Here is a 23,337-nt window from a genome sequence, read left to right as displayed (position 1 = left end):
GTAATAGGGCAACAGCTTCCACAATGTTAATTGATGCCACTCAACAAACAATATCACGACATGACAGGATGTCATTTTATTTTAATGTAAAACTACAGGCAAAAAGCTCATTTGTAACGTGCTTCTTTCTAATGCTACTAAAGTTCACACACACACACACACCACTTACACTTTGACTTAATTATTTTTATTTCCAGCTCAGCCACTGCTTTGATTCTAGTTCATGGATGCATAATTACGCAGTCACATGGAAAGGTTTTAATTCCTGAGGGAACAGTGAAAAACAGAAATGACCCCAAACATACCAATAAGTTGTTTTTCCACTGGTACTGGTCCACACTGGTGTTGAACTGAACACAGGAAACAGCTGCAGGAGGCGGAAGCCAAGCGGGCCAGAATAAACAATCAGATCAGTGGTCCCAGACATGCAGTTATCAGTTTCAAAACCAGTTTGTGATCTGGGGCAGCATAAGCACTGGTTTATCAGGCTAAAATAACAAGGAAGACATGTCAAAAATGAAGGGCTGTGTCTCAGCTGTGTGTATGGCAATACTGTACTATGAACCACTTTGAGTGGTCATCAAGACTAGAAAATCAAAATATATATATAAATAATATAAATAGAGCATTTATTCTGTAGTATAGTGATTAAAGGATGAGGCTGGTGTAACAATGTGTCTCTTATCAACATATCTAACAAAATCATCCAAGTGAAATTGTGACGTGTGAATAAGTGACTGTGTGACTGTGTTCTGTTTCTTACGGTCAACAGAGTTGACCATAAGAAACAGAACCTCCCCAGTCCTTCAGCTCATTGAACATCTGTACCCAAGCAGCTCTCCACATAATACCCTGGTTTTTATAGTCTACATCAAACACCTTTACAAGAGAAGCAAGGTCCAAAAAGCTGTTTTTTTATTTGGGTCAGTCAGGATGAGTTGATACCAGCACTTGAGTGTTCAGTGTCAGATTTTGGTCAGTATAGGCTCTTCTCCATGCCCCTGTACAAGAACACATGCTCCTGGAAAACCTCCACCTCAGAGTTTTTCACCTCCTTTTCATAAGCATTACAAGCCCATCCAGCAATGAGCTTTAGAATAACTAACACAAGAAGACAATACCACATGACAAGAGGTCCCACTTGATCATTAGTGTGAATTTTTAGACATTACCACATGCAGACTGAAGTGCTTTTTTTTTTTTCAACAATCAAATCCCATCACACAGAGGAAGAGGAGTTATTATTGATAGATCACGATAGATATTAAAAACATGGGGGTTACTAACACATTGGTCTGTCATAACAGTATGCAGAATGTATGGGTTGTTTGCAACTACAAGTCATCCTCCCATCATTTTTTACTACATGTGGGTTTCAAAAGAAGAGATCCTGATCCATCTCACTGTATTATGAGCCTGCAGTTTCAATCAGTTAATACATTTCTATTAATAAAACAACCTGCTGGAGGTAACTGGAAACTATATATTTTTTCTTTTATCACATGGTGGCCAGTTTTAGGAAAAAAAAAACCTCAGAGTAAACAAGTGCATACAAAGAATGACGTGCCGACTGTCCAACACGAGTTCAGGCATTGTTGATTTTTTTCTGTTTCATTATCACAGCCATGTTCAGCTTAGTTCTCCTGAGGCTTCAAAAAAATCTCTTCTGTTCAATTGCATACATCTTTCCTGCCGGACGTTTCCGAAAAAATAAACTGTTTCCTCTGCTCATGTTGCCCTGGAATGAAGAGAGGAAACAAGTGTTTAGTGGGGATGATGTTACAGTGTACATGTATACTAAAGGCCAATCAGTTTCAGGTCTGTAAATCATGAAAAAATAACTTGGTGAAGGCATATGAGGAGATCAACGGGCCTTTTAACACCACATTTGGATAACTGAGTGTATCTAATACATAGTTACATTAATGTATCATAAACTTTAAAGTAACTCAGTGGTCTGAATTGTGACTGGTTCCACCATCATTCCATTTGTTGATTTGAGCCTTTTAATCAGACCAGTGCCTTGAAGTTGTACATTTCTGGATAGAATACCCTAGTCCAGAAACCCATCCCTTCGTGGGTGAACTTCACAACTGACCAAGACTTGATTTTCATTATCCTTCTCTGATATCACAGAGTTCACAGTAGTCAGGACTACAGCTGACATGATAACACCATAACTCTATAAATATTCAAACAAATGATGACACACCAAACAGATTAGGTGTGAAAGCACTATCACATAAAAGATCTGGTCTGTACATAAGGGAAATACTATTCAATTTGAATTCCTGGACCACCTGTGGTTATACTGTACTGCATAAAAACACAAGTTCCAAAAACATCATTACAGAAGCTAAATTAACAACTTGTATCTTCTTAGAGTTTGTCTAATGTGATGAGCTTTAATTTAGACTTCTGAACAATAAAATTGTAAAGTGAAAACCATGTACAATGTGAAAAGTACTGAAGATGATAACATGCAGTGATTTATGTGATGGCTACATCTGGAACATCTCTATCCAGCTGTTTGATATATGATGCAGTTACCTCTCTGCTTAGATGTCTCCAGCAGTCCACCCAGGTGGGATATATTGATGCATAGGGAGGCAGGCCTCCAGCAAGCCTGAAGAACAGTGGAAATGTAAGGCCCAATCCCATGTCACCCTTTCTCCCTACCCGTTAGCCCTTCCCCTCCGTTTTGCACGTTCGCATGTAGGGGAAGGCTGTCCCTATTGGGACGGAGGGGGAGGGCCAAGTGTTCGGGCTGAGATTATTCAGACCCACACTTCAAACCGAGGGCTATGAGAATTTCCCAGAATACCTTGTGAATCACCGGCAAGATGGGAGATAGACCCACAAATGTAGTATTTTCTTCATTAATATTAATAAGGATTTAAAAATTACGATAATAATTGTAATATCTTAGTTTAATATCGTTTCAATGTATTATGGTCATTTATTTTCACAACAACCCTATATAATTATTTTTACACGTCGCATCCCCCCCTCTTTGAAGATACACGATGCACTTAATTGAATTAGTGTATAGCAGCGACATTACTGAACTTAACTGCTCCTCTAACAACAAAGCATCCTGGCATGGTTGTCTACAGAGGGGGGGCACTTGTGAAGACCATCATCATTTACCCCAGAACATTGAACGGAGCATACAACAACCAGCGGAGAAAGCAGAATCGCGGGCTGACCGGTGCGGAGAAATGCCGGTCCGGTGTGCACAGCCAGGCGTTACTCTGTTTGATCGGACACTTGTGAGGATTTACAAATAACGTGTACTCACCCGCAGTTATTGACAGCCATGAGGTTTGACACCAAAACAAAAGGGTATGTGAGCATACTGGCAAAGAACTGAAAGAAAGAGCAGAGGAGGAACATGACCAAACAAGCTTCAAACAGATGGACTAAGATCATGCCCGTGTGTCAGACTCACCCCTGTTACAGCCTGGGAGCAGTTCTTAATTTCGCCTGTGTGACTCATCTGAGCAGAGGAACAGATTCACTGTTATATATATTCATGTTGAAAATCATGGATGATGTACATTGGATAATTTTTTATACCAAAATAATGTAATAACAGTCAATGGAAACCAAAATCATCAACCAAATGAGGACTGGATTCAAAACAACACAGAAAATCAAAGTAAAAAACATAAATCACAGGCTGTTCCAACTTGCGTGAATTTCATCACGGCAACTCATAATGTGAGTCAGTAGAGTGTATAGCCAGGGGCACCGCTAGAAAGTTTGGGCCCTATGAAAGAATATAATACTGGAACAAAAAAGTTGAAAAAAAAAGTTTGATAAAAACAAAATGTTTTAAATAACATCATCCTATGATTGCTCAGAGGAATAGCAAAGAGACAGCCAAACTTATTTATGGTGTGGTATGTTTTAGTTTGATTTTATTTTTCAATCTTAACTATCATTTGGATTTGTCATCAATTAAAAAAACAAGATATTAATCACCATTTAGAAATGGTGATTAATAGCTACCCTGTGATTAATCTGACTAAAATGTTGTATCGTTTGATAGCCCTAATATATAGGGCTATATATATTTCATGTAATTATTTGCCAACTATATATTTTTGCAGCCTTAAATCTGTGCATTAATGCCACTTATATTATAAAGCACTTTGAGTGGTTAAGACTGGAAAAGTACTCTAAAAATACAGACCATTTATCATTTACAAAACTATAAGTTTTTATCAACTTTATTGATCTGATATTAATGGAAATTCAACAGGAGAATGTGAGTCATTAAATTAATGGCACAGGTCCTTTGAAATTAAGTTTTGAATTAAGTTTTCTAGTCAATCCTCCAGCACAGAAGGTTACTTTGTTTTATCTCCTGTATTAGTGGGAAGTGTTTCTGTGCATTTACCCTTCACGACAGCCCTATTACTCCAAGTGCTACCTGACAGTTTGATCACAAGGCAATCAAGACCTTAAACCTAACCCCTACAGAATACAGAACCCCTAAATGAACTGTGATATACAAGAAGCAGCATACCGAGTCATCAATGGCGTATGTATTGATGAGGTGTGCCAGTAGGTTGCAAATCCACAGGGACAGCACATCACCGAGCAGGCGAGGGATCAAACCACTAGGGTAAAAAAAAAAAGCAACATAATATCTGATCAAAGAATCTTACATACTGGATACAAGATCACATCAGACAAAGTTTAGGTTATAATTTAGTAAGCCACTGATCCAGTTTCCCTTTCTCAGGCTTTCTGGCCATGTAATGAGACCTGCCAGGTTCATTTATATTCATCCCATCTATCTCATGTGTTCACATTTGGCATTAAAATGTGTCCTGAATGTGACAACTTGAGATCTAATGTGACTTCCCCACTCAATATGCAAATAATAATGTGTGGAATGTTTGTTCGCGAAGACCAAATTAGGTTGTTTTAACCCAGTCTGAGTTTACAGATGTGTCCAATGACATTGTGTGGGTAGCATAGTGTGTGTTGGCGAGAGAAAGAACATTATGCATTGGTCAGTGTTGATATACAAACAACATATGGGCACTGAGAAATACAAAAAATACTGATAATACTTTCTTTTTATTGTGAAACTGTAGCAGGTCAGAGGACATCAGCTGAGTCGGCAGTGCTTCATATGTGGCCCATATGCATTCTCCCGATATTCACATAGGAAAAAGAAAAAGAATGTGGCCACATCCATCCCAGAGCACCTCCGAATGTGGTTTCAGTGATCGGATCAGGACGCACTCAGATGAGTACTTAGCTCGGATCATTTGTGATCAGATCACTCAGGACGGATATTAATACAGGGTCTAAATGGGGTCGAATATAATCTAATACACCTGCAAAAATCTATCGTCATCGCGATATCAATGTGCGTGATATACGTATCGCAAAAGACTGCAATAAATAATGTTCCACGGGCCTGTCAATATATTTGGCCCATCAGATGGAGCCTACTGTCGTAGATAATAAATTAAAGATATTCAGATCATTGACAGGTTTTCCGTCAAGGAATCATTGTCGGAAGAAGAGAATAATTAGACAATAGAGAGAAAATTTCAGAGAATTTCAAAACCGAGATTTGACGCTAAATGTATGTAGAGCTGGAGGAGATGGCGGTGCGCTCAATTTGGTTTGATGCAGTAGACAGTGCACAGCGCGAATGATGGAGACACAGAGAGGAGCAGCACATTACTGACAGAGCTGCTAAAAACTGTATCAAAAATAACTTCACGGTCCAAATATGTATGAAAAGACCCCAAATTAACACTGTAGGTGGACTTAGGCCTAACCCCTGTTGTATTTTCTCCATTAATAAAGATTTCAAAATTACAATAATGATGACTATAATATCTTAGTTTAATATCATTTCAATATTTTATGGTCACTTTTTTCACAACAACCTTAAAAAAAAAAAATAAAAAAAAAGATTGCAAGCACGCTCGTGTTAGCATAGTAGCGATAAAAGAATAGCATTGGTTTCTTTAAGATCTCAACAATGTTATTACAATGACATCTCTGGCAAAACTGTGTCGTCTGTTTACATCGACGACTACTGAAGATGGGGACTTAGTGGAGCTGTGCATGGCTCCCTGCTTGTGTTACTGGAATATAAAAACCAGGTTGATGGGACATACTGAGCTTTTGTACTGACTCACTGGACTCAACTTAAGGTTCACCATTAAAGAAGAGAAAGAGAAATACGAGTGTCAAACTTACGCAAAGAAGCCCAGTACGCCTTCTTCTCTGTAGACTGTGATGATGGAGTCAAACACACCACTGGGAACAGATGGAGAGATGAAAAGATCTTTCAAATTTGGCTCCTCTCATTGTGACATTTGTCTACAATGTCAAAACATTACCTGTATTTTGTTTCTCTCCCAATAAACTGGACCATACACCGCAAAGTAATCACTGTAACACAAGTCAAGGAAAACATACTGACATAAGAAATATCTACCCACACAGATACGTATGCTAACATAAAGAAAGAAAACACCTGAATGTCTCAAGTGAAACCACATCATTGCTTTCATACAACCCTAGACATCTAATGAACACAGTTGAAGTGAGTCAGGTAAAAGCATCTGTTTGAGCTGTTGCACATATTCATGACATACCATGAAAGGGATGTGTGACAATCGTGGCACAGGAACGAGCGATCATTTCTTTAGTTGTCTGTGGAGACAAAATGCATGTCAGTAACACTTAAAACTAAAAATGTTATGTATAATATATCGGAAAATAATTAACTCATATTTAATGTAATAATGAAAGGTTATGTTGTTTTTGCAAAGCCATTTCACATACAAAGGTAAAAGGTGCCCTCTGGAGGTTCCTTATACACAAACAAGTTCTTTTCACATGCAGTATTTCTCACTAAAACACTGTATCCTTGTGATGTGTCATGTGTTTTAAATACCATAAATGGTGTATTATTTACATCCAGGTTTTCTAGCCAGTGGTTTACATCTTATTCACCATTGTGTGACTATGCACATTTGTAGTAGTTATGACTACACACCATATAGATACCATTTTGAACACCATTTATCAAAGGTCAAGCAGTCTTTTGCGATATGTACATCGCACATGTTGATATCGCGATGATACATTTTCGATATATTGTGCAGCCCTAGATTAGACAAGCATCCACTTTCGGGTCAAATTTAGGTTATTATTGACTCCGGCTCCGATTTGCAGTGATGGACAGGTGACACCCAGGTGAACATGCTAATTTGGCAAGACAGCTAGGTGAGACTGGCTTCGGCTTTCGGTGTGTTAAGCACCTGGGGGGAAAAAAAGAAAGGCAAACTCCTCTTTTGGCAAGAAGTCAGTTTGTTTAGCCGTACTTAAAAATATCTGAGTATACCCGTTTATTTAGGTGTAAAATAGGTATAGGTGACATTCATAGTTGTCCCTGTCCCTGGTCCTGTCCAGTTGTAAGGTGAACCTTTAGCCGAGACTGAGGTCCTGTGCACTGTGGACCAGGTTTTCATAAAGGGTAATTCGATCCTTTGCTGCGTTCTGCTTTCCTCAACACTGACCAGTTTCCCTGACCCTAAAACATCCACACAGGGAAGCAAGGAAGATGCATCATGCTGTTGGGATGGTATTGGGCAGGTGATGAGATGTGCTTGGTAACCTCCAGACAGAGGACTGAGTCCAAATAGTTCAATCTTTGTCTTGGTGTGTTTCTTGCCTGCAACATCTCATCATGTCTGTACAAGGATCTTACCTCGTTAACAACATGCTGAAGGGAGCCCTCCACCGCCTTCTGCTGGCTGCCCAGTACCTGGATAGAGACAAACCTTATGATTATCTATCTATCGGTCTGTATTTGATCAAGACGAATCGGCTTTCTCATCTCCTCTGCAGAGTTTACAATCACACACACACACAGGGCCCACCCCCACTCACTCACTCACTCACACACACACAGACAAACGGACAGTGAAGTAGAGATAAGAGAGGAGACTTCGGCAATGTGAACGTGTATATTTCAAACAGTGGTGACAAAAACTGTTTAATACAGGGTTTTCATGACGGACCACCAGAGCAAAACGATTAGTGTTTCAGACCAGAAGCAGCAGTTGGTTTGTACTGTTTCAGAGTGTCTATCTGACTGTCCTACCTCCACACTCCTGTTTCATTTAAACACATTGAAAAAAAGTCCAACAAAGCATAACCATCCCATCCTGTTTACTGAGCTGGTAACATATCCTGTGACAAATGTTTAATATTTATTCCAGGGCAATTTTGTTAACAGAGCGAGGGAGTCCATTGTATTCATTATTTTGGTTGGTTTTGGTTAATTTTGTTCATGTTTTATGTATTAAAGATATCTTAACATTTCTTATTGTAATTTTTCTTTAAGAATTTGCTTTTTGAAAAACTGTACTTGCATGATTTAGCTATAATATCATTATACCAGTGGTATATAATGGTGTTAAAATGATGACAGTAATATAATTTGACGCAATAATTTCTGGAACAAAATATCATCCAACAAAATAGGGTTAGGGTCATGACAATCTAACAATGTACCAAGTTAGAGGTTTACTTGCACCTAGGGGCGGGCGACATCAAATATACTAAATGTATTAGAGCTTTTTCCATGTGCATCCCTTTCACATCAGACAGCTCACTCCCCACACATCACTCCGCTACACAGTGAGATGCGAGGCGTTCAAATGATGAAGAAAAAAACATCTTACCTGAGATGTGCCTTGTTCCTGACATTTCTGTAAGACATAAGCAGTTCACATTTTTAAAACTTGTGAAATAACAGTTGGTGAGTTATATTTAGATACATACATACCCATTCACACTACTAAAATGCATCCTGAATGTTTGCTTAACCAAATAAATCCAGATGTGAAGACACCAAAGACTATCCAGGCTATAGTCAGTAGTTTGTCAGGTGTAAACATCAAGCAACACACATGTGGAATCTAATCTCAAATAGTACACATTACACCCACTTCTATTTGTGTTGCCATATTGCATATTGAGCTGCTTCTTGCACAAAATACACTGAATTTGCCTACAGTTATAATTCATTAAAAGGCCCATCAAACTCATGGTCTGTATTGAGTGACATTCAATAATGTAACAGACTAGCAATCCTAGAAATGAACACAACATATTCAAGCCAAAGCAAAATGTGGTGTTGCAACCCAGCTCATAAGGCCAGCACAAAACGGCAGACACACCAACAAAAGTATATTGATTAATCCAAGTGGCGTGTGAGCCATCAGTAGTGTCGGGTGTGTGTGTGAGTGAACATGATGTGTTGCATGTAAACCAAAGGGTAATAATCCAACTGAAGACAACTAAGGCTGCAACATAACCAACCGGTGCCTGCAGAGAAGGAAATGGGCAAGGAGAGACTGTTAGTGAAGGCCACACTTTATAGACTGTGGACACTGGGTCCAGCTCCTCCCACCAGGAAACCCACGTACACACAGGACAAACTGACAGGGAGGAGCAGGAGTCTTGGAAATTTCTCTCATTCAATTCAGCTTTTCCTGCATAAAATCTAATTTTAATTTCTCAGTGCGTCTCATCTTTTCCATCTCCGTTTCATATTCTTGCCTCATCTTGCATCTTTCAAATGCAATCTGCTTAACTTTCTCACCATCTAGTTTAACAGCAACAGCTCTTTCTGCAGCTCAAAAGTAAGCCAAGTCCCAGCAGTACCAACTAGACCCGACAGAGTGTGTGTAGTAAAGTAAATGGGATTTATTGTTTTGTTTTTTGCCTTGGTATCGAATTGGGTATCGAGAATCATGGAAGTTTCATGGTATTGGTATCAACAACCAAATTTTGGGTATCGTGACATCCCTAATGAGGGTACACAACCTATCCTTGTTACACACACAGACACAGAGATGATCTGTTTCCTCTTTATAGAAGTGTGCTCTCTTACTTCCTGGCAAATCCACCACTATCAGTTTAATCCACCAAGGTGAGCACAAACATTACTTTTAAAATGGAATGGTTAATGCCGGGCTACATCAAAGACGCCAAAGTGTAATTAAGACACTTAATTTAACACTTTTGAACCATGCCTCTAGAGCAAAGACCTTTTTTCCCACAGTTAAACTATAATCCTCAATACACTTGATCCATGAGCTTTAAGTCATTAATGGAGAAAAGAATCTACATAAATCAGTATTAATACAAATATTAAATTAAAAAACAATTAGTTTTCGCCCTCAATCTCATACTTCCTATTAAAAAAAACATGAATTACAATGTTAAGGAGAGAGAAAACTCATGAATATATTAAACATAGATAGGATATCTTTTATTCAGAATTGTTCCAATAGTGAGAGCAGAAGTGTAAACTTATCAATACTATTTTTAATAATTTATCCCTGAGGCCGGTTAATAGCTGGTTTCAGTGGCCATCCTTACTCATGTGTGGCAAAACAGAAGAGTAACACTTTCAGACTGTCAGCATTCAGCAAGACCACTCATTCATGTTGAGTTATAGTGCATGAATCCCTCATTATTGAGATGAGTGCAAATCGGACATTTCAGTGGGTCAGAATCCACTGGCCTAGAGATATGGGAAACAGTGATATAGTCAAATGAGTCCTCTCCACAAGTTGTTAAGTGCATGTGTGACATACACCAGGAGTACAGACCTGAATTACTGAGAATTTTAAAGTTTAAGAAATTGTTTTCAGGCAATACCAGTTGCACTATACAATCATTGAATCCCTGTATTAATCTGAGGAACAAGCTGTGGGTGTAATAACATATATGCATGGAGAACTCAATGTAGTCAGACCTACCTGCAGAACTTTGCTGTGCACAACAGTGCCAATGGTGCCTGCACAGAGCCTTGGACCAAGTCCTTTGAAGAGCCCCACTTTTCCATCAATTTGGATTATGTGTTTTGCTAAAAGATTCAGAAAATAGAAGGATGTAAGAAAGGTAGTTAAAAAACAATGATGACATTTTAGTTAGATAAAAACTGTGACCTAAGATCTGTGCTGTCACTGTAAGAGATATACAACACAAAGTGTTGTATATCTCTATTTCTTGGACTGGTACACAATTTGTGTATCAATGCACTTTAATGCGGTTATGAACAAACTTAAAAATTTAAAGTTAACTGCAATGCTGAGAGTACCTAACAGATACTAGACCACTAGTTTTACACGATCAGCACAGTACCTGTCAGTTACATTTCTTAGAACCATTTTCCAATTGGCTCTCACATCTTTAAGCATGTTGTTTTCTTTCTTCCTGGTCCACTGACATGATAGTACACTATGATAATACTGAGAGCTGAAATTAGCTCAAAATAGCTAACTCGTCATAATGAAGGACACATTTGCACTGATTTAAATTGCAGATTTTCAAGAATGTTAATGACAACATTATCCTGGCATTCTGTGTAGTGTCCTCAAGTGCTCAAGTGAAGGTTTATCAACATTCACAATTCAACACTAACAATGATCAGATGTGCCATAAAAACTTGCCAGCGATTTGAAAGTCAGTTATATAGACTAATAAACTCACATGTGCATTATCATTGGATGATCAGAGGCCTGTACTACCAAACAGTATTTGTGGTTATTGCGGTAACTACAGGTTTACCACTTATCTGGGTAAATTGCCACGGTAAATTACATTGTACTGCAAATTTGCTCAAAAGCAGGTTTAGTTTGAGGACGCAGATCAAAACCTGGCCAATCAGACTCATCATTCTAAAGGGATCCTGACAGGGACAACAGAGTTTCATTAAAGTAAGAAATGATAAATAGCAGCAGATATTTGATCAGTGAGGTGGTTTTAATGTACCAGACTTTCCATGAGTCCATTCTAATTTTAAAACAAACCTCTAATAAACAGAGGGAGAGTTTATCACAATAAATACAACCCCAAATCAGAAAAAGTTGGGACGGTATGTTGCATTTAAAATTAAAACAGAGAACAGTGATTTATAAATGATCTTTGACCTGTATTACAATGAAAACAAAAGCACATTATTTGATGTTTGACCTCATGAATTGTATTCTTTTTTTCAAAATGTATTTAAATTTGGATTCTTGCAACATATTTCAAAAGAAGTTGGGACGGTAAAGCAGTTACCACTTTGTAATGTTGCCATTCCTTTTCACAACACTTAAAAGACGTTTAGGGACTCAGGACACCAAGTGATGAAGCATTTCAGGTGTCATTTTGTCCCATTCTTCCTGCAAACAAGTCTTAAGGTATGCCACATATTCCCTGTTATGGCCAAGTCTGGACTGCACGCAGGCCAGTCCAGCACCCCCGTCCAGCACCCCCACCCTCTTCTTCAGCAGCCATGCCTTTGTAATGTGTGCACAATGTGGTTTTACATTGTCTTGTTGCAATATGCACGGATGTCTCTGGAAAAGATGTCGTCTTGAAGGCAGCAGATGCTGCTCCAAAATCTCTATGTACTTTTCGGCATTAATGGTGTCATCACAGAAGTGTAAGTTACCTTTAACAAGGGCACTGACACAACCCCATACCAGACAGACCCTGGCTTTCTTGCTGATAACAGCCTGGATGGTCCTTTTCATCTTTGGTCTGGAGTACACAGAGTCCATTTCTTCCAAAAAAATACCTGAAATATTGACTCGTCTGACCACAATACACGTTTCCACAGTGTCATGGTCCATCCCAGATGCCTTCGAGCCCAGAGAAGACGACGGCGCTTCTGGACACGGTTAACATAAGGCTTCATTTTGGCACAGTAAAGTTTTAACTGGCATTTGTGGATGTAACTACGTATTGTAGTGCTTGACAAAGGTTTGCCAAAGTAATCCTGAGCCCATGTGGTTATATTGCTTTTAGATAAATGACGGTTCTTGATGCAGTGTCGTCTGAGGGATCGGAGAGCACGGTTAGTCAGCTTAGGCTTGCGCCCTTGCTCTTCATGCACTGAAATTCCTCCAGATTCTTTGAATCTTTTAATGATGTTATGCATCGAGCTTTGAGTGGTCATCAAGACTAGAAAAGCGCTATATAAATACAAAACCATTTACCATGCACCGTAGAGGATGAAATATCCAAATCTCTTCCTATCCTTCTTTGAGGAACAGTGTTTTTAAAGATTGACATAATTTTCTTACACATTTGTTGGCACACTGGCGATCCTCGGCCCATCTTTACTTCCAATGAGCTAGGCCTTTTCCTGGATGCTGCTTTTGTATCAAATCAGGATTACAATCACCTGTTGACATCTCCTATTTCAAATCACTTCATTTTTTTGTCATTCTACCTGATTACTAGCCCTAAATTGGGAGGAATGGATGTATATTTACAAATAAAATGAAGTTGACCAGACAAAACATAAAATATCTTATGTTCATACTGTCTGCAATGAAATACAAGACAAATAAAATTTTGAAATAACTGCTGTCTCTTTTTTTTGCATTTTCCATACCGTCCCAACTTTTTCTGAGTTGGGGTTGTAAATACACAATAACTACAAAACTTATATTGAGTGTTTCCTTTCTATTCTATTCATGTTATCATATGATTTACATTTAACTTTGTTTAAAATCACTTTGTGTGAGACTCTAACTGAACTGAACTGCAGGTATAAGCATTTCTTGTCATTACAAATTAATAATTTATTCATTGTTGGTTAAAATAACGTTGGTTAAAATAAACCACTTAGCTTTTCCACCCAAACAAGACATAGTTTAAAAACAAGACAACCGGCAAACTGCACGTATCTCCGGACAATTCAGGGTGAAACACAGAATTTACACAAATATTTTTTTTAGAGAAAACTCCACGCGGCACCATTTAGGGAAATTACAACTCAAGAGACTTCCATGACCTTTTGTCATTACTGTACAAATATTTACTTATAGGAGCTTCATATTCCTACTGACATCCAGTTACATTCCAACGAAAAAAATTCTTACATGGGGAAGAATGTCTGAAGGTTCTCATTTCTGCACAAACCAACCCAACTAGTTCTGATATGCAGCACATTTCATAAATATGATAGGAATTTCACAAGTTAGCCTTATGGTCAAATTATATTAATCCCACAGAGACTATCAATTAAAGTGTAATTAAAATCCAACTAGTTCACATCTCTAACATTTTCATAACCAAATTGGTACATTTAAAGTAAAGGCTATAGTAGCACAAGATTACATTCCAATAAAATAACAATGGAGGGACATTAAACAGATCTACTACTGCCTTCTTAGAAGAATTGTAAGAAATACAAATACTGATTCCAATTGTGGAAAGGCCTCGAGAGTCAGACTCACCATAAGCAAACAGTCCAGGGAGCTGGTAAACTTGTCTGCCAAACAAGTTCCTGCCCATGGTGGGAGGGAGCGGCTCATGTCCTACCTACCAACACAAACCATAGGAACAAGTGAAAGACATGTACAGTAAGAGATCAGTGTAGCTGCTCTTTGAATGAACCTTCATCACATCTCCGCACACTGTGACTCTCCACTTCCCCCTCTCTGTTTAGTTCACTTTGTAAGTTCATTCCATACGTTTGCTTTAAGATGCTACTGTTAGCTAGTTTAGTGGGCCAAAGGTGAGAGAGGCCTGCAGGTCCCCAAATACAAGGCTCTTAAAGAGAGATTAAAAAAAATGTATCGCTATGTAGGATTAACGGCTAAGATGCATAGAGACAGAAGGCAAACCGCAGACTAATAAGACAACTGTTCATACAAATAAAAGCTAGCGAAGGGAAATGAACTGATCCCGGACCTTTCACTGTGACCCACTGTGAGTGGACAGTACAAATCACATCATAATGTCTTCAAAAGCGGCAGCAGCCACACTGAGGCTGTGAGGTCAGACAGCAAGACGGAGCTGCTAAACTGTCGGCTAACTAGCTCTCATCTCTAGCAACTATTACGCTTTGACTCGCTAGACACAATGAAACCGTTTCCGTGAATATGTCACGGGGCGATTGATTGCTGCTCAACATTGTGCATACACACATTAAAAGACGCAGCACTGCATTTCGGTGTGAACTTCAAGAATGGGTTCAGCCGCGTCGCTTCCGCCCACTACAGAGTGTTTTGGAAACAGAAGGTCATTGGGACAATAGCCGCAGCGATAATGTAGTTAGAATTTGTATCAGAACTTGTACTGCTGCTTTTCACAAAGATGCTGAATTAAACAGTCTGTGATGGTGATGCTCTGCATTGTACGTGCTTTTAACGATAAGCGAGCCAACATTAAACTGCGGTATTTTCGATGGAGTTTGATACTCTCCTCTTGCTAGCTTACTGGCTAGTTGAGTTATATGGGATTTACAATGGCGAGCAAACAGTTATTAAAGTAGCTCCTGGAACGTTTGCACGTTAGCACGAATATTTCCCCTCGTACCTGGATCAGGACTTTGATGTACATCAGAGGCTGGGAGAGGACGGTGAGCCCTGATCCCAGCAATACTTGGCCACACGTGTCCGCCATCTTTGGAGAGCCAGGGGAGACAGGAAACTCTTCTCGTTCTTCTTGCGGCCGAGGAGCCCACAGCGCCTATGTTGCGTCTGATTATAACGGTACTGCCATCTAGCGTTTACAGGCAGAACTCACTCACTGGCAGAACTTAAAATAAACACTCACAATGATAACATAAAGGTTAAATAACGTGAAAGTGACAGTACTACCTCTAAATCAGAACATAGTGGTGAAATGATTCAACCAACCTGAAGACCAGTTATTGTATCTGTGGATCTCTGCCTTGTTTTTTTTACCTGCCTGATTTATTTCCAAAACAGTATTTTTTCAAGATTCTTGCTTTATCCATCAGCCGCCATTCACCCTGCCTCTGCTTATTCAGCCCCAATCAGCCAGCCATTAGAGCAGGGGCATCATAGAAACCAGGGACTATGACATAAAACCACATTCATTCAGTTTTGTCCATTCATCCTGCTTTGTGTTAATAAATATTTTGCTACTCCTGTTTTCCCCACCTGTGTTCGACACATTGAGTCCGACATTCTACCATATTAAAAAGCCTGCATTGAGGAGATGCAGTGGCTGGTGAAGTGGTGTCCTGAAAAAGTCTTAGTGCACAATATGAAAGAGTGAATGGACCATTAAGCTGCAAACACACCCCTCGTCTTCATCAGCAGTCCAGAGACATTTACCGGACATTCAAAGTCTCCAAGGAGGTTCAGCAGCTTTGCATCCAGATCACGCCTATGTCTGAAAAACCTAATCAACCTCTGCACTTCCCACAGCATGCAACCTCATGATGATGATGATGGTTAAAATAATGAATGGTGAAAAAAATAGCCAACAACAACAACAAAAAATCATATGACTGTCTCAATGCACTGATTAATATGGAACAATGTGTGTATTAATGCACTTCATCAAGTTATTCAAATCCTTATCTGTAGGGGTCCCATAAAGCCAATTTATAATTTGAGAGATAATAATATCTTTTTTTTTGGAGAACAACTTGTGGTGTACATTTAGAAACTGGCTACATGAATGACATGAATACATTAATACATGATTGTTACTACATGGTTTATTGTCGTTAATACAACTATACTGAAGGCAGCAAGAAAAAAAAGATTAGTCAGGGAAACATACAACATCTGTGCTATCTATGACTACCAGCACAGACTTTGTGGAAGTGTAAAGATAGTTTGATAATTCCTGCCAAGGGCCAGTCTCAATACTACAGAAACACTTGTACATGTCAATACAATACAATACATGTCCTTGGGCTGTATGCACTATATGAATATGTGTGTGAATAGGTAAATGACAAAACCTGTACTGTAAAGCCCTTTGAGTGGTCATCAAGACTATAAAAGCACAAATAAATACAGATCATTTACATTTACTCTGGCAGTCAAAAAACATGCGGATTGGGTTAATTGGAGACTCTAAGTTGCCCTTACATGTGGATGTGAGTGTGTATGTCTCTGTATGTCAGCCCCGCAATACACTGGCAAGCCTCTTGCCTGATGTCAACCAGGATTTGCTCCAGCCACCCTTAAAGGATAAGCGGTATAGATAATGGATGGATTAATGTAATGTGTTGATTAGATGTGTAATCTATATAATCTTAAAATTCATTTGAACTGAATGTGAATCCTGAATTAATTGTTGTGCATTCTACCACATTGTGAATTGCAACATTGGAACCATGAGAAAGGTTTTTTAAAAGCAGCACCCTCTGAAAGAGAAGTAGAGGATATGTGTTTGAAAACCATTTTATAAACCCTTCGCTGAGATATCATTTTATAGAGTGGAAATTTCTTTAAGCTAAAAAAATGTCTTGGTTATTATGTAAATCAAGTACAGGGAATCACAAAAGCCAATCACATGTAACAAAAACATATTCTGGTCTATGTCAGGGTAAAGTCAGGGTAAAGGATTCACAGGTAGCTGTTATGTGTCATTGTGGCCAAGCATCATGGCCTAAGACAAGACAAGTAGGAGCAGAATGTCCCACCATCTAAAAGAAATGGGGAAATGATAAAGATAAGCCGATGTGGCCGTTTTATTTGGACAACCTTAATTCCTGTGAGAAGAAGTCTTGTTTTCATTTTACAACCCCCTTTGTGTTTTATAGGAACAAATTCTAATATGTTCCTCTGAATTTCATCTATCAACTTGAGATATGATAATGTCAACATTTCATGTGAGATCATGCTAGAAAAGCATCCAGTTGATGTTATGAAAGAATAGATGATTGAATGAATGTGCCTCATTTAGTTAAAGCAAACAAAAAGGATGCTATGAAAGAATGAAACCAGTCTGCCGTGATTCAGTCATAATACATTTATTAGGTGATGATTGAATGTTGTTCTGGTGTCTACAGGTCTACAGAACATCTGGGCAGGCTTCCTGTAAAACAAAAAAGCAGAGGCAGCAAGTGACGTTTTAATTCCGCTGCATAGATCACGTGATATATTTAAAGCACTCCGACACCGTTGTTAGCTCTTATCACCACAAACTCTCTTGACATCACTCGCTTGCGGTGAATCCAGCGGGGATTCCCTGCTGTGTTCTCACATCAACTTCTCCTGGATTTCTATGGACTTTATACTAGGAGGTCAGGTGGAGAAAGGCTGTAGAAACATGTGGAGCATCTCACTCCGACATTTGTGTTCTCACATGCACTTCCTCCGGAGAAAATACGGAGGATCTGCGGAGTCTAGTGCATATCTGAGACGCACAGCCAGGACATTAGTGTTAAAGTGGAATGATCTCAATTCATGATCCAACACCATCGATTATTAAGTAAATAAATGTGGTTATCAGTTTATCAGAGTCTCCCCTTCTTAATAACCAGTGTTCAAAGACTTAGACATATTTTCTTAATCAAAACATTGGTTATTGTAAAAAGGTTTAAGTGATGAATGAACATAAATATATGGGATTCAGTCAATTTTGGCCTAATCTGTAGAATATGCCAACCTTTTCGATACCTCTGAAAAGAGGGTTAGATGTAAAACCCTTAAAAAAACATATCTTTCTGAGCCACTGGGGTGGATTACAGATTAAATCCATAGAATATACAATGAATACAAAATGGTTCTTGATAAATCCCCTGGGTGGATTCCAGATTAAACCTTCTGAATAAAAAGGGGCATCATAGAACCCCATGTTTGGGTTCCACTTGAAATTCTTGATTTAAAAAGGAACCTCAAGCGAGGGTTCTTAGTGGAGCCATGACACCATAGAAAGGTTATCTGTAGAACCTCACATAGGCGGTTCTGGGTTGAACCTTTCATAGACGGTTCTAGGTATAACCTTTTACAATGTGTTCTTGGTAGAAACCTTTGAAAGGGTTCTAGATTGCACCTTTCTCAAAATATTCTACCAGGAACAAAAATGGGTTCTCCTGTGGACAAGTCAAAGAACCCTTTATGGTTCTACTTAGCACTTTTATAAGTAAGAGTGTGCAACATGTTGAAGAGTATTCAACACAAACTGGAGACTGGCAATACACATGTGGACACTCACAGCACTTGTAGAGCGTGTTGAGCCTGGCAATGTCATTGCGGCTCATCTCCCTGGCGTTGCCAAAGGACACATTGGAGTTAGGGATTGGGACCATGGTGGGCTGGTTGTTCTTAGAGAAGGCAGTCCTACAACAAGACAGCAGCAGTTAGGTAGTTAAACAGCATGTGCTGCACACACACACACACACACACACACTGTATGATAAAACATGACAGGGCTGATGTTCAGCCAGTTGTTCTCACCTGTGGTACTGCATGACTGAGTTGTAATCGTAGGGAGTGCCCTGGTTGAGGGTGGCAATCTTCCTGAAGTTGTGCTCCATTCCTAAAAATGAAAAAGGTTGAAGATTATCTTTGTTAGAAACCTGAAGTTAAACAATGAGCATCAGTTTCATGTATGATTAGGATTCTTTGATCTTTGATCTCAAAATGTGTGTTTCTTTGACTGGATTGTACAATACAACAGTGTATACTTGGCAGCATTGTCTGTCATCGGTGTTGCTTACCAGTTATTTATTCATGAAGTGTACATTATATCTGAGTTTATTTGATCTTATCAGTCTGCAGTTTACTTAGTTCCCTCTCTATCTCACCATTGGGGAAAATGAATAACTCCATTACCAGACTGAACATTGTGCAGCAGGACTTTGATGTGGTTGTCCCTGTCAGAGCGGGTTTGTTCATGGTTGAATCCCAGAGCATGGAGCAGCTCATGCTGGACCGTTCCATGGTAAAGGCATCCGCTACGGGCCAGAGACACCACCTGCTTACCACCAGTACGTCCAACAAAGGAGTAGCAGCTGGACAGGATGAGACATAAGTTGAAGATCAATGAAGTTTGACAACAGCTTTCAAGTCAAACTCTTCATTTATATCAATTTCTCACCCATTCTTGGACTCAATGCTTAGCCAGTCACGGTCGCTGCTTCTGCTGGGCCTGAAGATGATGCAGGAGAAGGAGGAGAAGGACTCCAGTCCACGGGTGATGATGGCCTTCTCTCGGGAGGCTGGTAGTATGGTACCACACAGCATTACATTGTTTTAACATCCCACAGCACAGAAAAACAGAGGAACATGGTGGCAGCAATATATATACAGTATAATGCTTTTATAAGCTATGTGGAAATTATGCTCTGCACTAATGGAAGTATTCATGTTTCACTTTAATTCAGGATGGATTTTTTTCTTATACTGGTACAAAATTGTTTCTTTTGAAAGGTTCAGGTGTCTTAACAGTGTCAGATGTATTTTCATTTTAAAAGCACAAACAACAGTTGACAATAACAGTGGCTATGCTAGGGCTAATTCGAATTTGAAATTTAATATATTAACTGTTCTTTAAAGTATAGCTAACTCAATAAATAAGTGCAAAACTCTTAACAAATGATCATAACATAATCACATTCTAAATAAAGCTAACCTGTCTACATTTAGTAGGCTACGTGCTGCCAGAGCCATGCGTGTGCTGTGATGTTTATGTCTTTAAGCAGGGCAACTATTTCAGTACGTAGCTCAGGCACCACAAAGAGGCATGGAAATCTGCTTTATGATTCGGTCCACCACCCAGTAGGTACCGGCTGTGTAGGAATTTCAAAACCCAACCCTACTTATATGTTGAGAAAACGTTGGCTGGGTATCTCATCATCAGGGTGCTCATATTTGGGCTAATAAGGTATATGTGTAAGGTTGTTGAACACAGACCCGTGTTTCAAGGATCTTCTCAAAAGTATACTGAAGAAAGCTGTTTGGACACTTTAAAGTCATTCAAGTCATGACTCCAGAGGACAAGAGTGATGCAGGAGTTTACAGTTGATAATTGGCAGCAAACATGTTTGATGCTGGTAAATGAACTGTTTGATCTATGGTCAATCTCACTCAAACCTTTTGACACTGTAGTTCATCTGATACTCACAGAAGTGATTAGTGATGTAATAAGGAATGTAGACCTTCCCGTCACTCCACTTGCCCCACATGCAGCCTCGGCTGGTGCAGGGGTCAGCATTTTTCTCTGCCTCGCTGCCAATGGCAATGTCTCCTCCAATCAGCATGGGATCATTGTTGGAGCGGACTAAAACACATCATGTAACATTATACAATTTCTTAAAAACCTGTTAAAGTATCACTAATAAATAATGAGTTGAAGAAATTTAAGCATCAACAGTCTACATGAAAATCATCAGCTCACACTCACTCAGATTACTGTTGGCTCTTTCTAGAAGTTCAGAGACAGAAAGCTCCCCTGAGTCCACCTCTGTAATCTCCTCTGCTCAGTGAAATCATCAACAGCAACACAATTTTATTTTGCAGAAAAATACAACAGTCCTAATACAGTGCATATCAATACAATAGGTCTGATTGTACATACCTGCCTGCAAATAGGAAAGAAGAAACAAACATGTTGAGTTATTAGAAAAACAACATGGAATTACAGTCAACAAACTTACTCAGTCAAATAACCAAAAAATGTGTCTTAAAGAGGCACGTTCACATCAAAAGTAATAAAGCAGGAGGTTAAGAGATGCCCACTTTGCATAATAGTACATAAAGTTATTGTACAGTTAAACAACAGTCTAGAGATGTAAAAAAAGCCACTCTGTGTCAAAAAAACATTTTACTTTCATTTATTAGTAAATAAAGGCTTAAGCTTAAATCAGAGAATTAACTAAATGTTTGTGACTGACAGATGAGAGGCTTCTTCTGTGACACAGGAAGCTTATCATGGTTGAGACTGACAGTAAGACATAAGTTTCACAAGCAGTTTAACTCAATGTTAATTATGTCTAAAACATGCAGCTTTTAACGAGTAATAACATCTATACTGTGATAAAATGGGCCTTTGGATGGGCTTACCTCATTGCTGGCCCAACAGCAGGCAGAGAAAAACAGTAGAGTCAGAGCTGAGACCTTGAAAACAGACATGTTAGACCTCCTAGCAGACCTGCAGGAAAAAGAAAGCATTGAGTTTCTCTTGAGTGGAAAAACTGAAGCAAAACCAAACAATCAAACTTTGATTCTGTTGTAGACATTAGCAGCCTAGCTCACCTGTGATCCTCTATGTGGACTTGTGTATCTGTGGTTTGGCTCCAGGTTTTTATAGATGTTCAGGTTTGTTGGTTGGACCAAATATGGATTATCTGAGTACAGTAAAACCTGTAGAGTCAGCAGAACTGGCAGGCTTATCAGTCTCATTACATATAGACAGATATAGAGACAGAAATACCCCCAAAGCATTATCAGTGGGAAAAAGGACGTTTGTTGCATTTGCCATCATAACAGGTGGAGAAATGGCTGAAAGTCACTGATGTCCTCAATGTTTTCTCAGTATTCATGGGTAGCCCTTATTCAACACAGTGTGATGCGTGTTTATTTCTCAGGTGACCTCAGGTATTTTATACTTTATTAATGAAACTGACACTTCAGTTCTACAAAATATCAGCAACATATGTACAGTGTAATGAAATACAGCTTCTTTCCATTTTCCCACCTCTTATAAAGGGACAAAGTAAAAGAAGAACTATATAATCTAAGGCAGTCTGTTACAAGAAAACCTACAAACTGAATTGCTATTTAATACATGGCTCATTCCATTAAGAATGCTGTACTGGATGCTATTTGTAAACATTTACATTTGATTACTTGTGTTTCTTTACCCAGCAGCGACACTCGGTTCTGTTAATGAAGGCCAACAAGGTGAGAATGAAAAAAAAACATGAATTTAGCTGATAACAGGCTATAGTTTACTCTGAATTCCATGTTAAGATGATAGTTAGAGCTGGTTAATGTTTGTCTTGGACCTGCTCTTAGTTATGCTGCTATAGGACTAGAATGTCGGGGGACACATGGACCTTCTCTTTCCTCTTCTCCTTCTTTATCATATTAAAGAAATCAATGTCTCATCAATACATGTTATTGACTTGACTTCTTCCCTGGAGTTCCTGTGCTTTATCGTTTGCAGATCCAGGACCGTAGCTGCGGCCACATCGTGGGTTATGATAGTGGATCGCGAACCAGAGATCGCGATCGTAATGGTGTGGTGGATCTTGTATTGTCCTGGCTGATCGTGATAGTAATGGCGGATCCTGTATCGTGTTGGCATCTGATTGTGGATAGTGGCGGTGGATCCTGATCCTGGTGGCTGCTGATTGTAGACTATGATTACAACAAGACTGCTTGATATACAATATGTCTCCTCAGATACTCGACCATTATGGACGATAATTCATCAATTAATTTACCTTCCATTATGCTACAAACAGTTTATTCTAACTAATGCTGTAAATCCACTTATTTTTCTGATGTTCTCCATTACACGTTGCATCTATTGCACTTCTATCCGACCTTTTTT

At 39.0% G+C, this 23,337-nt stretch overlaps 2 protein-coding genes across 2 annotated transcripts; both read right to left on the bottom strand.

The window, feature by feature from the left end:
• Positions 1–893: 893 nt before the first annotated feature.
• Positions 894–15,540, bottom strand: mtch2 (mitochondrial carrier homolog 2). The gene is made up of 13 exons (XM_035153447.1): positions 15,385–15,540; positions 14,301–14,385; positions 10,824–10,930; positions 8,736–8,762; positions 7,757–7,813; positions 6,639–6,696; positions 6,381–6,432; positions 6,238–6,297; positions 4,535–4,628; positions 3,452–3,499; positions 3,302–3,369; positions 2,551–2,626; positions 894–1,738 (listed from the first exon to the last, which is right to left on the bottom strand). Exons 1-13 carry the CDS (start codon positions 15,469–15,471, stop codon positions 1,652–1,654), a joined length of 906 nt encoding a protein of 301 aa, XP_035009338.1. The 5' UTR covers positions 15,472–15,540; the 3' UTR covers positions 894–1,651.
• Positions 15,541–17,789: 2,249 nt separating this feature from the next.
• On the bottom strand, positions 17,790–22,042 carry LOC118105679 (hatching enzyme 1.2-like). Its single transcript, XM_035153458.2, has 9 exons — positions 22,035–22,042; positions 21,843–21,930; positions 21,184–21,259; positions 20,905–21,060; positions 19,879–19,999; positions 19,614–19,792; positions 19,236–19,317; positions 18,994–19,118; positions 17,790–17,871 (listed from the first exon to the last, which is right to left on the bottom strand). Coding segments are annotated over exons 2-9 (810 nt in total). The 5' UTR covers positions 21,912–21,930; positions 22,035–22,042; the 3' UTR covers positions 17,790–17,869.
• Positions 22,043–23,337: the final 1,295 nt, after the last annotated feature.

This window comes from Hippoglossus stenolepis, chromosome 1 (genome assembly GCF_022539355.2).
Source record: "Hippoglossus stenolepis isolate QCI-W04-F060 chromosome 1, HSTE1.2, whole genome shotgun sequence".
NCBI classification, from domain to species: Eukaryota; Metazoa; Chordata; class Actinopteri; order Pleuronectiformes; family Pleuronectidae; genus Hippoglossus; species Hippoglossus stenolepis.
This window is presented reverse-complemented; position numbering and strand designations above follow the sequence as displayed.

What these genes read in the sequence shown, in the direction of transcription:
- mtch2 (XM_035153447.1), bottom strand. Translation starts at nt 15,471, where the DNA reads ATGGCGGACACGTGTGGCCAAGTATTGCTGGGATCAGGGCTCACCGTC. An exon ending in TGCACAGCAAAGTTCTGCAG is followed by an intron (nt 8,763 to 10,823) that starts GTAGGTCTGACT and finishes TATGTCTTACAG; the next exon opens with AAATGTCAGGAACAAGGCAC. An exon ending in CATACGCCATTGATGACTCG is followed by an intron (nt 3,500 to 4,534) that starts GTATGCTGCTTC and finishes TCCTCTGCTCAG; the next exon opens with ATGAGTCACACAGGCGAAAT.
- LOC118105679 (XM_035153458.2), bottom strand. Translation starts at nt 21,911, where the DNA reads ATGTCTGTTTTCAAGGTCTCAGCTCTGACTCTACTGTTTTTCTCTGCC. An exon ending in GCTGTTGGGCCAGCAATGAG is followed by an intron (nt 21,260 to 21,842) that starts GTAAGCCCATCC and finishes TGATTTCACTGA; the next exon opens with GCAGAGGAGATTACAGAGGT. An exon ending in TTACATCACTAATCACTTCT is followed by an intron (nt 20,000 to 20,904) that starts GTGAGTATCAGA and finishes CCATACTACCAG; the next exon opens with CCTCCCGAGAGAAGGCCATC.